General features: G+C 43.4%; 1 protein-coding gene across 6 annotated transcripts in view; it reads left to right on the top strand.

The window, feature by feature from the left end:
• Nucleotides 1-3,298: 3,298 nt before the first annotated feature.
• Nucleotides 3,299-17,609, top strand: part of ANKRD10 (ankyrin repeat domain 10) — a 31,139-nt gene continuing 16,828 nt past the window's right edge. The window contains exons 1-5 of one of the 6 annotated variants that reach the window (XR_012080124.1): nucleotides 3,299-3,640; nucleotides 6,890-7,042; nucleotides 10,750-10,841; nucleotides 12,577-13,476; nucleotides 16,120-16,284. Coding sequence is in view for 4 of the 6 variants with exons in the window: in XM_072976556.1 (XP_072832657.1) it covers nucleotides 3,434-3,640; nucleotides 6,890-7,042; nucleotides 10,750-10,841; nucleotides 12,577-12,613 (489 nt within the window). In the remaining 2 variants the exon portion in view is untranslated. Of the gene's footprint in view, nucleotides 3,641-3,723; nucleotides 3,839-6,889; nucleotides 7,043-10,749; nucleotides 10,842-11,642; nucleotides 12,513-12,576; nucleotides 16,285-17,609 lie in introns of those variants that run through there. The other 5 variants (XR_012080123.1, XM_072976556.1, XM_072976557.1 and 2 more) reach the window with 5 other exon arrangements.

Below are 17,609 nucleotides of genomic sequence, written 5' to 3'. Positions count from 1 at the left end.
CATCTGATGACAAAGCTTGGGAAGCTGCCACTCTGCACTGAGTGTTTCTGTCCTCCCCTCACTCTCCAAATGTGATGCTATATGGAGGTGTGGCCTCTGGGAGGTGACCAGGTCACAAGGGTGGTGTCCTCGTGAAAGGGACTAGCGCCCTTAGGAGAAGAGACAAGAGAGACGGCTCCCTGTCCATCACGAGAGGACACAGAGGAGGCAGCTATGGACCAGGAGGACAGCCCCCACCAGAATCCAACAGAGCCGGCATCTTGAGCTCAGACTCCCAGAGCCGTGCAAAACGGGTTTCTGTTGTTTAAGCCACCTGCTCTGCAGTACTTGTGACAGCAGCCCACGTGGACCGTGGGACCAAATTGTTCTTACGTCCAATTTGAAGCAGACCTGACTTAACCGGTGGATCTGGAAGAGTGATGGGAGACGGTGGGATGGGGAGAAGCGGCAGCGAGAGAATAGAATGGTAAGTCTCTGGTTCTGCCCTTAGACCAGAGTGAAGGCACTGTCAGAGTGGGCTGGCTGCCCCAGAGCCAGCCGAACCCCGTCAGGGTCTCACTCCATGCCCCGCCCTCCCCTTACCCGGCACAGCAAAGCCCCGCACATCTGGCACATCCAGGAATTACGGCAGCTCCGGGTGTGGTGGACAGAGTGGTCCTGCCTTCCCCTGCAGCCTCAGCTCGCGTGACACGCTGATCACTGCGCCCAGCTCCTAGTGTGATGGCAGCACTTGGAAGAGGCCCGCCGAGGTCCACCAAGTGCGTGGACTCCCCATGTTTCTCACCGGACATTCCTTCGACAGAGCCCCGCACATCCGAGCAGTTCCTCACATGCACTTCTCTTTTTTTTTGGAGAGCACAACGCCACCCTTCCAGGCCGGGTCTGGTTTGGGACACACCTATTGAGTTTTGACTCTTCCTCTTTTTCATCATGTGTTTGAATCATATCTTCAAATACCCAAGTTTGTGTATGTGAAAGAAAAACATTATTTCAAACTGTGAAAGAAAACATTCAAAGACATCTGTTAAAGCACAGAAAGGCAGGCTTTATTCAAGGGAGCCTTTGCAGTGAGTGTGAGAACCACAGCAAGGGGCTGGACAAGACACCCTTCTCCTTGCAGTCGGGAGAGAGCAGCTGAACTCCGAATACAGCATGGACAAGTGGGAACTCAGAGCCAAGGAGCAGGCTAGGTGTCAGTGGACAGAGACTTACCAAGAGGAGCCATCGGCATCAGCTAGACCTCAGGGGTTCTGGCTAAACCGATGTAACAGGATTCTTGCTGAAGGCAGGCCAGGGTGAGGAGACATCACCTGGGGCCAGGGCTGAAGAACCAACTAGATAAGAGGAGTTATCAGATATGGGGCATGGAGAATATTGCAGAGATGAACACACAAGTCCAAACGTCCAGGCCTAGTTGAAATTCAGGGGAGCCCAAGTAGTTTGGTCAAGGAGAGAATCTTTGTCACTCATTTCTGATTGTTTCATCAAATAAAAGACAAAGGGTGTGAGTTATAAATCTCTGCTTTTTTTCCTTTTCCCTAGGGCATTTTAGAAACAAGAGTCCTAAAGAAAATCTGTAATTAGTAATAACTAAGAGTTAGGCAAAACCTGGGACCAACCCACTGGAAGGTCGGCTCTGGGAGTTCTCCTAGTCTGCCCCTTAACCTCACACCCATGATTTCCATGCAGCATATCTTAGGGACCCATCATCCGATTTCCATTTCTGTGCAGCTACTTAAATATGCATATAGTCCAAGTCACCCTGAGACATCAGAAGTCATCTTAGCTGAGGAACGATGTAAGATGTAAGCATCTTCTCAGCATAACCTACTTTGTTTTCCTAGGCCTTAACATTCTTCATGCAAAATAAATGCCAAGGTTAAAAAAAAATCTGAGTTGGAAATTAGGTCTGGATATTATTCTAAGCTCTGCCACAGGCACGCAGTCTGTCCTTGGCCAAGTTCTTTGGCCTACCTCTGCCTCAGTTTCATCATTCGAAGAATGCAGCTTAAGGAAGAGTACTCCTCTTCTCACTACAGTGGACGACAAGGCATGCTTATGTCCTTCTGCAAAATGGGACACCTCTTTCCTCGGAAGTGTGGAAGTCAGTACCAGGTATAATCTTAAAGAAATGAATAGATTAAAAGCAGCATAGTGTAGACAAAGAAAATTGAATTCTGGAGTGGACCAAGCTTGACACGGGTTTATAGCATATTTCTACCTTTTTGATTCAAACAAGAAGAGTGCTGCTTAAACTACTGATATGTTCTTTCCTGGCTCATCATATTTCTCATCCATTAGTAATTGCTCATTGAAGTGAAATATTTGCTACTTATTCTCATTTACTTTATCTAGAGCACTTCCCACTGTGTTTCACTCACTATTGTACTCAACACGTTTGTTGTATGAATTGTGTTGCATGTTTATACCATAGATAAACAATTTCCCTTTGTTAGCATTAGAGTTCTAATTTCTTGTCTTACTAACTAATGCTGCAATATGCTATCTTATGCATCAATATCTTCCCAGGCATCTGGTTACCTTAAAGCTGAATTACTGCAATTGAGAATTTTGTAGAAGGAAAAAGGAAAGCAACACATACAGAGAAAAACAATATATACAAGAGAAACAGATCATATGGTAAGAAAAGTACTATAAGGAAATATCCATAAACGTTAACAGGGTTACTCCTCCATAGTGAAATTATTGATGATTTTTCACGTATTACTCATTATCAGGAAAAAAATCGATTTAAAACAATCTATGATTCTTGGTCACCGAGAGAGAATTTAGCATTTCCTTGCACGCAGCGGTGTTTCTCAGTGTTTTCCCGTGGGTTCTCGCAAAAATGCGGCGCACCTCGCCGGACGAGCAGGCGCAGAACCGGGACAGAAAGTGCGGGACCGCCTCCAGGTCTCCGCAGGCGCCCCACGGGGTTAACTGGGCGAATTAGAGGTGCGCGCCGGAAGCTCAGGGACCGGGCCTACTGTGGGCGCCAAACCTGCGGCTCCGGGGGCTTTTTATTACGGTTGGGTCAGGACACAGTCAGGCCTGGGGTCTGGGCAGGGCGAGCGGCCGAGACGGTACCCGACCCGCAGAGGCCGGAGGCCGCCAGGCCCTTCCCAGCCCGCCCAAGTTTCCGCCCTCGGCCCCCGCCGCTCAGGCGTCGACCCGGCCCCGCCCCCGACGCTCCAGGCCCCGCCTCCAGACCCGGCACCGCCCGGCGCCGGCCCCCGTCCGGGCCGCCGCAGGCCAGGCCCCGCCCCGCCCCGCCCCGCCCCGCCCCGCCCCTGTGCGCGCTCCGCTCGGCGGCCGGCGAGACGCGGCCGCGGCGCTGCTCTCGCTCCTTTGTGCTCGGGCGCGGCGGCGGCCTGTCGGGTCCTCACCGGCACGTCTTCTCTGCTCGCCAGCTCGCGCTCTCTGGTGACGGGCCATGGCGGCGGGAGCGGGCGCGGGCGTGGAGGCGGGCTTCTCCAGCGAGGAGCTGCTGTCGCTCCGCTTCCCGCTGCACCGCGCCTGCCGCGACGGGGACCTGGCCGCGCTCTGCTCGCTGCTGCAGCAGACGCCGCGCGCCCACCTGGCCGCCGAGGACTCCTTCTACGGCTGGACGCCCGTGCACTGGGCCGCGCACTTCGGCAAGGTGGGCGCGGGCGCTTTAAGGCGCCATTTTCGGCGGCTTTCCTGTGGGGGTCGCGGGAGGCGAGGGGCGCAGGGTGTGCCGGGAGCGCGGGGCGGAAGCGCGGTGGGTGGCGGCGGCGCCGCGCGGGGCCCGGGGCGCATGTGCGGCGGCGGCGCCGGTTCGGAACGCGGGCGGCTTCCCGGAGGCGCCGCCCTGCGGGTGAGGGCCCGGGCCTCCGGCGGCGCGCGGGCGTCGGGAGGCCCTCTGAGGAAAGCGCGGGGCCCGCGGGTCTTCTCGCGCGCGTTCGCACGGGGCTCGCGGGCCGGGGGCGGGCCGCCGGGGGTGCCGTAGGTGATGCCAGTGCTCCCGTCGGCGGACGGTGTGAGAGGAAAGAAGCGTGTGGGGAGTTCTGTGTAGAAGGCTGTGCGTGTGCTTCTGCGACTCGGCTTGCCGGGTTCAGTGGAGTCCGCGGTGGTTCAGTTACGTTGAAACCGGGAAGGTCGAGGGCCGCTTTGAGCTCCGAGAAGACGAGGCAGCCGCGCCGCCGCCTGGCCGGGGAGGAGCGGGCAGGAGCGCCGCGCGGCGCTCCTCGGAGGGGCCTGCGCGGCTGAGGCCGAGACCCCGGCTCAGGGACCCTTGGCAGGTTCCCCGCGGGAAGGATGCGGCTGGGGTGACGCACGCGGGAGTGTTGCGGGGGGTGCAAGGTGCGTTCCCGTCTCGAAGGGAAAGCGCTTCGTTTTATGTGCTTATTTTTACCGGCAGAGGAAGCTGCTTTAACTTCGCTCACGGTGCTACAGTTACACCTTCTGGGAAGCAGTTTCTGAGTCTCCTGGCGAAATGAAGTCAGATTTATTTCAGGGAAGGAAACGAGAGGGAGTTGGGACGGCGGGGCGGAGGCAAGTCAGTGAGTGACGATCCCCCCGACTCCCGCCTGTCTGGTACCCAGCGCCCGTGGGAATTCAGCCTCCGCAAACAAAAATAACAACTGCTTCCTGCTCTCCTCCTAGCGGCCTCGAGTGTGGATTTCCCAAGGCAGTCAGTTAGCCGAGGCGTTCTCTCCTTCCTGGGTGCTGCTTGCTCTGGTCTGTTTTTACATTAAACTGTAGGTCACTCTCGGAGCACGGGTTCTCAGCATCTTTTGTCCTTTAGTGTTTGGGGGAGAGACAGCCTGGTCACTGGCAAGGACAACTTTCTCAGGAAAGGCTCCCCTTTTGATTTCAGTCCTACCCTGTTGAGAGGGACACAGTGTGACAATCCCATACATTCTGTAGAATGCTTAAAGCTTCCTTACAGACGGTCACTCCGAATATTTACCAACCCAAGAGTGCCTCTGGGTATCTCTGGAAATTGAAAATAGCCATAGCTGCTTTACAATGCTGTAAATGGTAAATTTCACGCATGGGTGTTTTATGAAAATAGAATGAAACCAACTGAATTTTTTTTTCGAGTCTGCTTCTGTAGGGCATGAGTAATAATGAAACATACGAGACCAAGTAGTAGATTAACCTCAGAGACCGAAAGTTGTAACGCAAGCCGTTAGTGTTTCCAGCTGTTTTTAATTATGACTGTAGAGTCTTGGACACAGAAGGGGCCATAGAAAGTATTGTTCGGTCTGTGAGCAATGACTGCCAAGGTAGAAGCCAGGACTCCTGGCTGTAGGTTCCCAGTCCTGTCTCCCGTCCTCACCCCAACAGCTTCCCTTTTTCTGTGTACATTTAAGCCTGTAGTGTTCTCAACCTTTGCAGGAGCTCACTAAGCATTTAGTGTGTTACGAACTGTTCCCAGCTCTCAGGCTGTGTTCCTAGAAAATCACCAGTTGCACACAAGTTACCCAACCCTTTATGAGGCGTTATTTTAAAATTCTAATTACGCCTTGGTTTTACAGGCTGTCGTATTGAACAGTATTTTTCCAGAATTCCAAACCTAGTTTCCTACATCAAGCCCATAGGTAACAAATTTAAGTCCAGAGAATTCTTAGTTGATAAGATTAACCACTTTTGGCATACTAAGGTGTTTCATTTTTGTTGGATTTGAGACCTGCTCATCTTATCCCTAGTATTGGCTGTCATTTTTCGCTCAGTACCTTAATAAAGTTAATATATTAAAATATACTAGTGGTGCCTCTTGATCAGCTGTCACTCCCAGGTTCAAGTTCTTTGAAGACAGTGTGTACCCTCAGCTGTGAGAGTTCATCCCACAGAAATGTTGATTGCAATGATCTGAGCTTTGCAAGGAAAGGCTTAAATTTCAGGAAGACAGTGAGAGACATGGAGAGAGATCCAAGTGTAGCTGTTTGTTCTTCATTTGAAGTCTGTCCTCAGGAAGAGAATTGCTGGCAGTTAGAGCTTTTTCACCAACTCTGCATTGTGCTTAGGGAGGGGAAACGGGGGGGGGGCAGTTGTGGGATCAGGATCCGGGATCTGAGAAAATACTGGGTGGAACAGTGTAAATCTTTGAAGACAGCAGGACTTCTGTCCTGGTGCTTGGCAAACGGTAGGCACTTGCCAGATCTTTGTTACATGATGAATTCTTTTACCCAGAGGCTAGTATGATACTGGTGCCTGGGTGCAAAGTCTTGGCTCGTGTGTCTTCGTTTTAGTCACCTGCTAGGCGCCGAGCTCAGCTGTATTCTAGGCCTTTTTATTGTGGGGGCAGGTTTGGTACAAACAGTTTGGGAAGACCAAGTGCTGCCCTCTGGCTGACTCCACACATCTCTTCCCCGAGGCAATAATCTAGAGGGTGGGCCCCAACTGAGTGTCCCTCGGCTGGTGTGGCCTGTGCCAGGGTGTGCTGAGTGGCCTGTGCAGGCTGCGGAAAACGGTCTTTGCCTGTGAAGAGTTCACCTACTAACCGCTTTACCATTTACTGTTTAGAAAAGTGTGTGGAAGTGGTGAAGCGTAGTGTTGATACAAGTCCTCGAATGTATGTGTAATCTAGTCTTTTCTGATTTTTTTTAATTGAGCTATAGTTGATTTACCATACTGATTTTGGCTTTTTCAACTGTAGGAAAGACAAAATATTTAAATTGGTATAGTGTCAATTGTTTATACTTTCTGTTCCCTGTGTACCAATTTTTTTCTTACAAGGACAAGGAAAAATACTCTTTTAAATAAGCCTTTTTAAATTTGTATGATACTGGGAAGGAATGACTATTTTCTTAAACAGGAAAATGCCACTTATCTCTGTTACAGAATTTATATTACTAGTGTGACATTTAGTAGTGTACCGGCATTTACATGTGTTCCATCCTCCCTCCTGCTGTTCTCCAAGTTGGAGTGCTTAATACAGTTGGTGAGAGCTGGAGCCACGCTGGATGTCTCCACCACGCGGTACGCGCAGACCCCGGCCCACATCGCCGCTTTTGGGGGACATCCTCAGTGCCTCGTCTGGTTGATTCAAGCAGGAGCCAGCATTAACAAACCGGTAAGGCAGTGCCCATGATTGACGTGGTTTGTTTTTGTTTTCTTTTTCCAGCTATAATTACAAGATGTTGAGTTCTAAATTTAGGCTTTAATTAGAGCTTGATATCTTTACCTTTGGGCTAACTGGAATTTATGTTTATTGAATTATTTGTAGATAATTGGCCCTTCACATAGCAGTGCCGTCTGTTTAGAGAGAGGTTTTACCTGTTATGTGATTTGCTGTGATCCACAGTGAGTTGCCCAAGGTCACAGCTAGTAACTGAAGGAGCCTGGCCTTGTGCCCAGGCTTCCTGGCTCCCCTGCTTACAGCTGCCTTAACGTCATTTCCAGAGGTAATTGTGAGAACACATCTGTCCCAGTGAGAGAATGGCTGTGAAATTACCTGTAATCATCTGCGTGGTTAAGTTACCATTAGCGGGTTGACCAGCGTGAGTTGATATGGCCTCAGATGTGAGTCGAGGTTGACGACCAGATGCTAAGAAGTAGCCAGGCATTGTGCAGTCAGTGACTCCTGGACGCCAAAGCGAGGTAGGGTGTTTAGCAGTTGTTTAAAACAAGGATCAGTGAGAAAGGGGCGTGAGGGATAAGCAGGCATTTGTCCTCTGGACAGACTAGTAGACACAGCATGAGGAGAGCCCTGGATTTTAGGCTGGTCTCTGTTTCTGAGCTGGAACTTACCCGCTGCCCCTCCCCCTTCCTCTGTCTCCACGCACAGCGCCTTGACGTCCTCACTCGCCTCCTGCTGTGTTGCTCTGATCCCTTGGTGGTGCCTGACCCCCCTGGTCTGCTGCTCCTGTGTCCTCCCCTTCTGGTAGCAGGGCACGTCCGCCGCCTCACCTCCATAGCCGGGCAAGTCATTTACTTGGTTGTAGCTCAGTCTCCTTATCAGTAAGACATGGATAGCCCGTGAATAGCAGTAATTACTGTTTAGTATTAACATGGAGTTTTAAGTATAGACTCCTATATGATAATTTTAGTTAAGTTGTTACATAACATTTAGTTTTGAGAGATCTAAAGAAATTGTCTAATGCTGCTTTTCAGATCTTTTAAAATCTAGAACCCCCTTTTCATGTAGTGTTTTATAGCAGCTCAGTATTTTCCACAGATAAAATGTTTACGGCTTCTCCCGTCCCTGCTCCCCCCTCCTCTGAGCCGCTGTAGGGGGCTCTGTGGAAACCCCTCCTGAAGTCCACTCCCTGGGCAGGAGTCCCCAGAGCCCACCCTCCTCACAGCTCTGCCTCTGTGTAAACAGCCCCCCCGGCTCAGCACCCCCAAGTCGTCTCATGTACGAGGCTGTCACTGGGTTTTTCAAGTGCCCTGGCATTGCTCCTGGAAGGGCCTCGGTTGGCTGTGGTCTCATGTGGGGCACACTGGCTGTCAGGCTGGACTGCTGTGATGGGCGCCTGGTGGCTCATCATGAGGCAGACGGGTTTTCTCATTTCCCACATAAGCTGATAAAACTAGATCCAGATTTTTCTTACTCTTTGTTTGTGTATTATTTTTCTGAACCGAGCATAGCATTTCTTCTTAATAACTGTTAGTTTTAACCCATTTTCTAGTCTTAATCTTTTGACATGTTAGTTACCATTCTAAGTTCATTTTCCTCGAGTTGAGTAGAGACTCTCCCTGCCATCTCTAGGTTACTGAGGCTCACATGTACTGTTTGGAGGCTGTGTGTTCTAAGTTTACCCAAAGAGGAAGTGAAGTTAGTTTTCACGTGGTTTATTTTTGTAAGTCTAGTGTCTACTCATGGGTATCACTTTTTGTAAGTGTTTGCAAGTCATCTCTTTTTACCCCTTCTAGAATGGTGCTGGCATTTGGTAGTGCCTTCAGTTTCTTATAACTTGATTAGAAATAAGGTTTTTCTTCGTTAAAATTCAAGGTGACTTGTCTTCAGATTTCTGGCACCTGTCCCACTTTCCCTTATGACTCAGAGTTTGCCAGCAGCAGTTCTAGAATCATATTACAAACTATTTGGTATTTTTGAAATATGACTGGTCTTAGCTTGAGCTGTAACATTAAAATGGCTCTTTACTCTCCCTCTCTTGGCTGCTGTTTTCTTTAAATAGTGTGTATTCTGCCTTTCCCTCTTAGATGGTCTCCTACTGTAACAAAAAACAGGAGCGAGTGGTTTTGTTTTTCTCTGTCATCTGTTGCTACCCCACCACCTTCTTGAAATAGTATAGAAAATCTTTTTTTCCTTCTCGTTTCAAAGATAGCTTTAAAAACCCTTTTTTGTTTTCTTGAGGTTTTTTGCTGTTTATTTGGCAAAACTTCATCTAAACCTCGGGTCTGCTTTTCCTGGCAGTGCTTGTGTATAATTTTTATTTATCCTTAGTATGTACCTCTTCTCTCCCCTCTCTCCCCTTTTGGGAAATAGGGGTAGGTTTTGTTTTTGTTTTCATTTTTTATCTGAGTTCACTGGATAGTTCCCTGTATAACCTCATGATTTTCTATGTTTCTTTCTTCAAAAATGGACTCTTCTGTTTGGAATTTTACTTCCCTTTTGAGCTCATTTTAAAATAAATATACATACTTTACACTGTAGTAAGCAGTTGAGTCTTTAATACTATGTTTTTCTGTAAAGTAATCTACCAGTTTCTTTCCACTCTTGCCCTAACCTCAGATTTCCCCAACGTGAGTTACTGTGCATGGGTGAAGAAGTGCAACACTGACTGGGTTTATGAATGAATTATTTTCCAACTGCTGCACACTGCACGGTTGCCCTACTCCTGCTTTGTGTCTTTGTCCCTTAATTATTAGTCTTCTGCTGCCAAGTTCAATGTCCAGAGATGATGACATGTGTTTGTTTTAGGAACTGTTGCTGCTCATTAGCCAGTTGGGGTTTCCCAGGCAGAAAGTCCTAAATCAGTTTTCTAACAGAAATGACTTTTTTTCTTTTGATTACGTACTTTTCATTACCTCTTATTTACCTGAGAGCCTATCAGTGAAATTGTATTTTAGATTTTCTCCCCATTCGTAGTGTAAAGTAATTCCTTTTGTTGTTGTTAGATGACTGCATTAGTCTTCAGAGTCATGTCCTTGAGTCCGCTGCTCCCTCTGCCTCCTCCAGTGCTGTTTCCTGAAGCAGCAGTGTGCTGCTCCTGCAGCCTTTCTGAAGGTCCTTGAACAAGTCGCCCATCACACATAGCCTGAGTTGTATGCAAAGCTGGCTGTGTTTGACCCTTGTGTTCTCCCTTCCCTTTTCTTGACCCTTTAACCTCAGTCTTGTTGTCTAAAGCATAGTGCTAACTCAAGTTCAAGATAAAAAAATCCAGGGGAGGCACTGGTGATGTCACGACAGGCTGTCCTGTGGTAGATGTAGGTGAATGTGGATAGACTACACCAGACATTAGATGTTAGGCCTTGATTACTATTTTTTGTCTGAGGATAATAATTTTGGGTTTTACATACATTTGTGCTAAAATCCATCATAAAAATGATTTCTGATTTGCCATGCAGAGTGTACGAGCTGTCACTGCTGGAGAGGCCCCAGGATTTTTTTGTTCTTGAGCTGAGGATTCAAGCGAATATGCTCCTTCCTTGGTCTCTTCCTATCTACGTTTCATCTGCTTCAAATTTAGCTCATCATATTGTTCTATTTCAAAGAGGAATGAGGTGGTACTTGAGCTTTGTTAATTCCTTTAAAACGCAGAGGTCTTGTTGGATCTAGTTGAATGGTCATGGGGATCATTTTTGTCGTTTCAGGACTGTGAGGGTGAGACTCCTATTCACAAAGCGGCTCGCTCTGGGAGCCTGGACTGCATCAGTGCCCTGGTGGCTAACGGGGCTCATGTCAAGTAAGTGTCTTCATTTATTCTTGTCAACCAACGATGTAGCCAAGAGTCTTGTGTTTAGAGACAGGATTTAGAGCAAGCAAAAGTCCTGAGCTTTGTCTTTAATACTAGTAATATAATTTTGCTTTTTAGATCAGTTGGCCTTAGTGAGCAAATTGTTGTGTAGGTTAAGCTGACCACTGGCAGAAGGGGGCTTAATCACAGCAGCCTCAGAATTCCTGCCATCAGAGAGAGCGTATTGGGCTGGAAAGGACAGTTAACCAATTAAATTTGGAACCTGGCGTCGTTGACTTTGCCACTGACTAGTTGTGTCACCATGGGCAAGTCTTCAAACTTTTCTTTGCCAAGTTTTAATTTCAAAACTAGTGCCTTGAATTGAATTACAGTATCTTTTCAGGCCTCTCTGGCTCGAAAAATTCTTGCAGACAATTAACTTTCCTAAATTTTGATTTTCTCATCTTTTAGCAGGTGAGAGAACATCTTATGTTTCAAAGACTATTATGACTTTTAATGATTTTATAATTCCCTGTAAAATGTAACTGTATACATTAAGAACTTCAAACTCATTCTGTGTTTTTGATACTGATGGCATTATTTTAGAATATCCTAGTTTTAGCCAGTTTACATCAACTGGCTTATTTATGATTTGCTAGAACAATATTAATATTTAAGTATATTAATTTAAAAATGTGATCTTGTATGCAATCATTAGCTAGCCATGGCATTATTCATTTATTTTAGGTATTAAATTTATTTGTATTAACTTTCTCTTGAAGATTTATTATAAAAATTTTTCTTCTGCAGTTCACAGCATTAACAAAATGGATGCGGTATTCACCCTTAAATGTTGAGTGTAAGCTGTAGAGCTCTAGTAACCAGAATAACTACGATAATACCAGCTTTTTTGTTTTACTTTGAGTGTCTGAAGTATTTCATAAAAATTAATTACAGACCACTTTATTCTCATTGGAAATGTGAAAATTTAGACTTTGGGAGAAATAAAACCCACAAAACTTAGTTTAACCCTTTGGTTTCCACTTCATTGCTTTGACTCTGTATTATGATAAATACTGAAAATAGATCCTGGACAGCAAAACCATGTAGGTTAATTCAAGGCCTGTCTAAGACCAGGGGCTGTCATCAGGCTCTTAGTATCTGAGCTTCTGTTTCATTCAGTATTGTTGTTAAGATCGGACACTGGTTTGGGCTTGGATCATTTACTTACATAGCGATTTAGTGTTATAAATATATGACCTGTATTAAATGTTACATGGCAGGGAACCTTGTGACTTCATATGAAGTTATGACTTAAGGTAATTAAAACAGTTGATAGTGTGAATATATATTATACAACTTAAAAAACATTGAGATGATTCTCAGTAGTTTGCTTTTAAAGCAATTGTAGATATCTGTTTCTCAGCTGTCTTTAGATTAAAAACTCAAATCTTTAATTTTAATAACAGAAGCTTTGTAAAATACAGAGTCATAAAATAATTGAGTAAATTCCTTAATTGTCATTTATTGAAATGAGTAATTAGAAGTTGATCTTTTCCGTGACTTATTTTTCTGAACAATAATTGGTCCTGAGCATTTCATTACAAAAATGTTAGTTTTATTCACTTTGATGGATAGCTTAATCCTTTGAACCAATAAATATCTTTCTTCTGCTATGTCCTTTTTTTAGTAGGTGTCTTTTTAAAATGAGATCATTTTATTTACAATTCTGTCCTTGTTACAGGACCCTCGAGTGTCTCTTTTCCACCAAGTGTGACTGAGCATGGCCTCGAGTGCCAGTCTGTTTTTCCTTCTCAGTATAAGAGCCACTCCCTCAAGACCCTGCATATGGTGATTTCCCTTGACTGAACTTTCAGATATTTTTTAGAAGAAGCATTTAGCCTGAGCCACCTAGCCAAAAGCGATTCTTTAAATGATCAGTCTTTGTCCTGGAGGTAGAGCACCAGTAATTATTATTTATTGCTGTTGTATGTTTGGTTATTTAGTTTTAACATCTGGATAAAATGTCAGTCTTGCCAGTAAGGTAAACTGTAAATTGCTTTTTAATATCTGTCCTGCACATTTTTATAGTTAGCACTTTTCGTCTACCAGTAATTTGATTACCCCAAATTATGGTACTTAGATCTCTTTTACTTATTTCCTGTAATGCTGCTCATATGGTAAAGTGTAGTCCTAGCAAATAAAATGTCTTTTTCTTGTAAGATCATCAAGGGACACAGAATTAATTTATTTACTTAAAGTTACATATTTTTTTTTCCAGTTCAGAATGAGCCACATTACTCATTTTAATATTACACTCTAGTATTCAGGAGATAATAGAAATTTTTCCTTTTCCTGTGAATAGATTAAAAGCTGTCTCATATCAATATTTTATCACACTTGGTGGTAATTAATAATTTTGTTGTTAATTTCTAATTTGCTTTTTATATATTTGCTACATAAACTGGCTAAAGTCTGAAGTTGCTGCTTTTTGGGTCATGGGGTAGGTAATGGTGAGGGCAAGTGTACCAGGCGCCCGTGGCTAGAATGGTCTGTTACATAACCTACTTGTCAATGTAGGCTGCATCTGTAAGATAACGCATGTCAGCTGCTGTGCACCGTAGCACATTTTCTAGCACCACACGTGAGTATGTTGATGGAGTTTCTTTTTCTTCTCTTATTTTACATCTTGAGTTTTGGTGCCAAGTTTTCTTTTTCATGTGAGGTTTTGTTTCTGCTTATATGATTGTCATTGCTGTTGGCCATTAGATTTGAGATTGGCCACATCTAAAAATAAAAACACACAGGATTAGATGTCAGTTCTGCGACCAGACTAAGTGTTTGCAGACTTTAAATATCTAAATCCCTGCAGACGCTTCCCATTCTCATTTTTTCCCAGTTATGGGGTTTTCGTAAGTTGAACTGTCATCATCCTTAACTTTGCTTCATTGCAGCCAGGATTTGAGTGCTGCTTGCTCCACACGTAGACTTTTTGATTGGAAGAAGGGCATATACTAACATGGAGAAGTTGTTGCCTTAGTCGTCTTCTGAATGATCAAGTAAGGAACAATGTAAAATTAAGTCTTAATGTGATTTTGGAGAAAGACTTTTAAAACTTGCTGTCTGATAATTAAGATGACCTTTCACTCCTAATATTGTAAAGTGCAGATTTCCAGCCTTGGGCTATCTTTACTTATAGTATTCTGGCACTCATTGATTTTGGTTACTTTATTTTCTTGAGAGATAAAGTGGGAAATGTTTCCACATCAACCAGATGTTAAAGTGGATTTTTTTATGCCTCAGGGTAGTAATGAAGTGATTTAGCAGGATTTAGAGGTACAGAATTGCTCGCATCTAAGGCCAACTTGCTAGTCCATTTTAATATTGCATTGTACAGGTGCCAGTGTTTTATTAGGTTGTGACAAATTCCCCTAGCTTTCTGTAGGAGAGCGTTTCTGTAGAAGCCACTGACTCTGGTAGCCAGATCTTCCAGTAGGCTACATGTATTTTAACTTAATTGTTTTGTTCTCAAGAGGAACTTAGCTGTGACCATCAGATAGCTGCTGAAGCATCTATAGCCTTGTATAAGCAAGTTCAGTGACTCACTCTGGAAAAAATCTTTCTTGCCTAAGTTAGAAAACAGACACAATTGGCTGTAATAACAAAAGTTTGAAAATGTGATCTTAATAGACTTTTTTAATGTTTCAAAAAAAAGTAATTTGTTGAACTCTTAGAAATTCTTAACTGAAATGGAATTGCTGTAGTTTGGTGCATATTTATGATCCACCTTTATTTGCTTACCCATAGAGCTCTGTCTGGAAGCAAAATTTTCATTAGGGCAAATCATGCGATGAGCATATTTAATACTGGTGTCAGAAGTTGGTGTGCAGCTTTTGCCCTTAGCAAAATGTAACCCAGATTTACTTTATTAGACATTTATTCATGTTTAAAATTTGTGGTTTCTGTTCATTTGTTTCTTTGTTTGCCCTTCAGAATAATAGTCCAACCATGAAGTTTATCTGAAGTGTAACTCTAAATTCAGTTTCTGGTCTCAGATCCTCTGCCTTCCAGTCCTGACCTCCTTGTGTTGCCTCTCTGACCTGCTTGTCACGACGACAGTTCCAAGGCTCTTTTTTCTTTTTATTAAATGGTCACAGGCAAGGTGGAGGGGTTACTTCCTGAGATAGCTGTTAAAGTTCTGTCTGCAGGACAGGAGAGGTAGATAGTGGGCTGACAACATTCCAGAGCTTTTGACGTTTAGTTTAGGATTTTGATTATTTTTCATAACAGCTCGAACAATGTATAGGCTTTTTGTTTGTTTTATTTATTTATTTTTATTGAAGTATAGCCAGTTTAACAGTGTTGTATTAATTTCTGATGCACAGCATAGTGGTTCCGTTTTATATATATATCATATATAGGTTTTAATGTTTGTTTAGCCATTGCTTTTTTATAAATAGTGCTTTCAAATAAAACCAATGACTTCTAAGTTCAAATATCTTTCTTTTGCTAAATTATAGGTGGGAGCATGTTGAATTTTTTTGTCAGACTCTTTGAATGAAGCTCTTATATTTTATGAATGCAAACATAATTGGGGTTCTGTTGCAACATAAAACCATCCTCAATAATGTTGAACTTGAAATGAAAACTTGGCACCAAATTTATTCAAGTAGAAACTTTAAAAAATAGTTTCTTCCTATTGTTACCTGAAGAATATATTTAAGAAAGTCTTCATAATTATGCATTTAAGAGTTTGGATACCAAAGGGTTAAAAATACACGTTTTTCTTTTACTGAAGAAGTTTTAGATGTTTGTAATGTTTTGTCTGTACAAATAGACATTTAGTAATGTTTTTCTATTTTTTTTTAATGATTCCCTGTATTTGCTTATTTCCATCTAGGAATAGTTACTAATGTATTTGAGATACAGCATACCAAATTTTAAAGTAACCAGAATCGTGAGTTAATGGTTTTTAGTCCATACTATTAAACTTTTGTTGAAATACTGACCTAATTAAGTTGGCTTCATGCTGAAAATTACTAGAGGTAATTGAAAAGGCAGTGTTTTAGAGCAGTAGCTCTTGGTCAAGGTGGTCACATGACAATGGCCTGCGCTCAGTAAATGTGCTTCTGCACCTCATGTATGTATATGTATTTTTAATCCAAATGTTGCCTGCAAATATGTGATCCCTTATTATTTAAGTTTCCTGTTTTATGAACCATTGCCCGTTTTGAATCACACAGAAGATTCTGAATCTGTAAAAACTACACATGTCAATGTTTTACAGCTACGTAATTCGAATTGACTTGGTTTTTTCAAGTAATCCTAGAAAGGGGGAGCATTCCATATAGAAACTGCTGAAACTGCCACAGGTGCTTCTCCGAAAACCTTACAGTTGTGGCATTGAATGTTCAGTATGGCTTCCTTTCTCCACACGAGGCATACTGTTGAGGTATTTGTTGCGGTGATTGGTTTTAATGCTAATCTAGGAATTCAGATATAGATTCTTTAGATTTGCATGCTTTGCTTACCCTAATTTATGATATCTACCTTTTTATTTGTAAACTAACAATAGTTAAGTTGAGATCAGAATTTTAACAGAACTATTATTTATATTAAATTGTGGTTATCTTTTATTGTCACATGGCATTAATGAAAAGAAAACATCCTGAAGGTGATGTGACAACTCAGGTTCTGAAAAGTATTGTAGATATTTCCTGATCCGTGGTTTTTCAAATTTAAAAACAAAAACAAAAACAAAAACTTCTTATTAGAATGGCTTCTCATATGTTCTGATGTTGTGACACTGTAAGTGGAAAAGAGATGGGGCATTTGCTGGCTGCAGAGTGGAGTTTTGTTTTAAAGTATTTTGGGGAGACAGATATAGTAAGTTTTAATATTCTATTCAGAATTTCATTACAGAAAGTATAGTATATAAGCATAAATAAATCACAGTAAATATTATTCTGCGTCTTCCCGTATTCTCATATCCGATTTTGAAAATACCAAGAACTATTGGGAGAAAATGGGCAGCCTGCCCTAAATTGTCTTTTCATAGTCTCCAGTAATGTTACAGGAAGCAAGTCCATAGATAAAGGCAGTGTCATAGCCTCCGTAACAAATTGTAGCAAATTGACCTTACTAGCCTAAGAATCTGATCATGTCAGCTTTAAAGTATTTTTAAAGCTTCAACAAACTAGATCCAATTTGAACATTAAGTTGACTGATGTCTAATTTTTAAAAATCTCTGCCCATTTACAAAGATTTTTCAAATGATTATTACAGGGGACCAAGGAGGGTGAACTAAAGCTTTTCAATGACCTCACAGCACGTCCCACATGGGGCCTGTCATTTTCAGAAACGGACAGAGGCGTAGTCTGTCTGCCCAAGTGCAACAGACTAAAAACACTAAATTCAAAAGTATATATTTTTTTAAAGATTTGGTCTAAAAATAATCTGTGTACTTTCATTGCTACCCTAATTTTAATGCAGCATACTGTTATTGAGAGTCATTTTGAACAGTGTCTTCCAGGTATTGTAAATTTCCCTCTGGACTGGTGTGTAAAGACTGCAGTTCAGATGAACCTTGTCTGAACCAGCACCTCACTTGGGGTTGACGGGAAGGCAGCGCACTGTGGCCATGCCACACTCGCAGTGAACACCTGTGGATTGAAGGGTGAAGGTTTGTCTGATTAAACAGTGCTGTAACAGAATGAAGTGCCACATTTGAATGTGAAATTATCTTAGAACCTGTAAGTCCCGCGTCACATTCATGTG

This window comes from Vicugna pacos, chromosome 14, assembly GCF_048564905.1.
Source record: "Vicugna pacos chromosome 14, VicPac4, whole genome shotgun sequence".
In the NCBI taxonomy this organism is placed as follows: Eukaryota; Metazoa; Chordata; class Mammalia; order Artiodactyla; family Camelidae; genus Vicugna; species Vicugna pacos.
The sequence above is the reverse complement of the archived record's forward strand: the minus strand, read 5'-3'. Positions and strand labels throughout refer to the sequence as shown.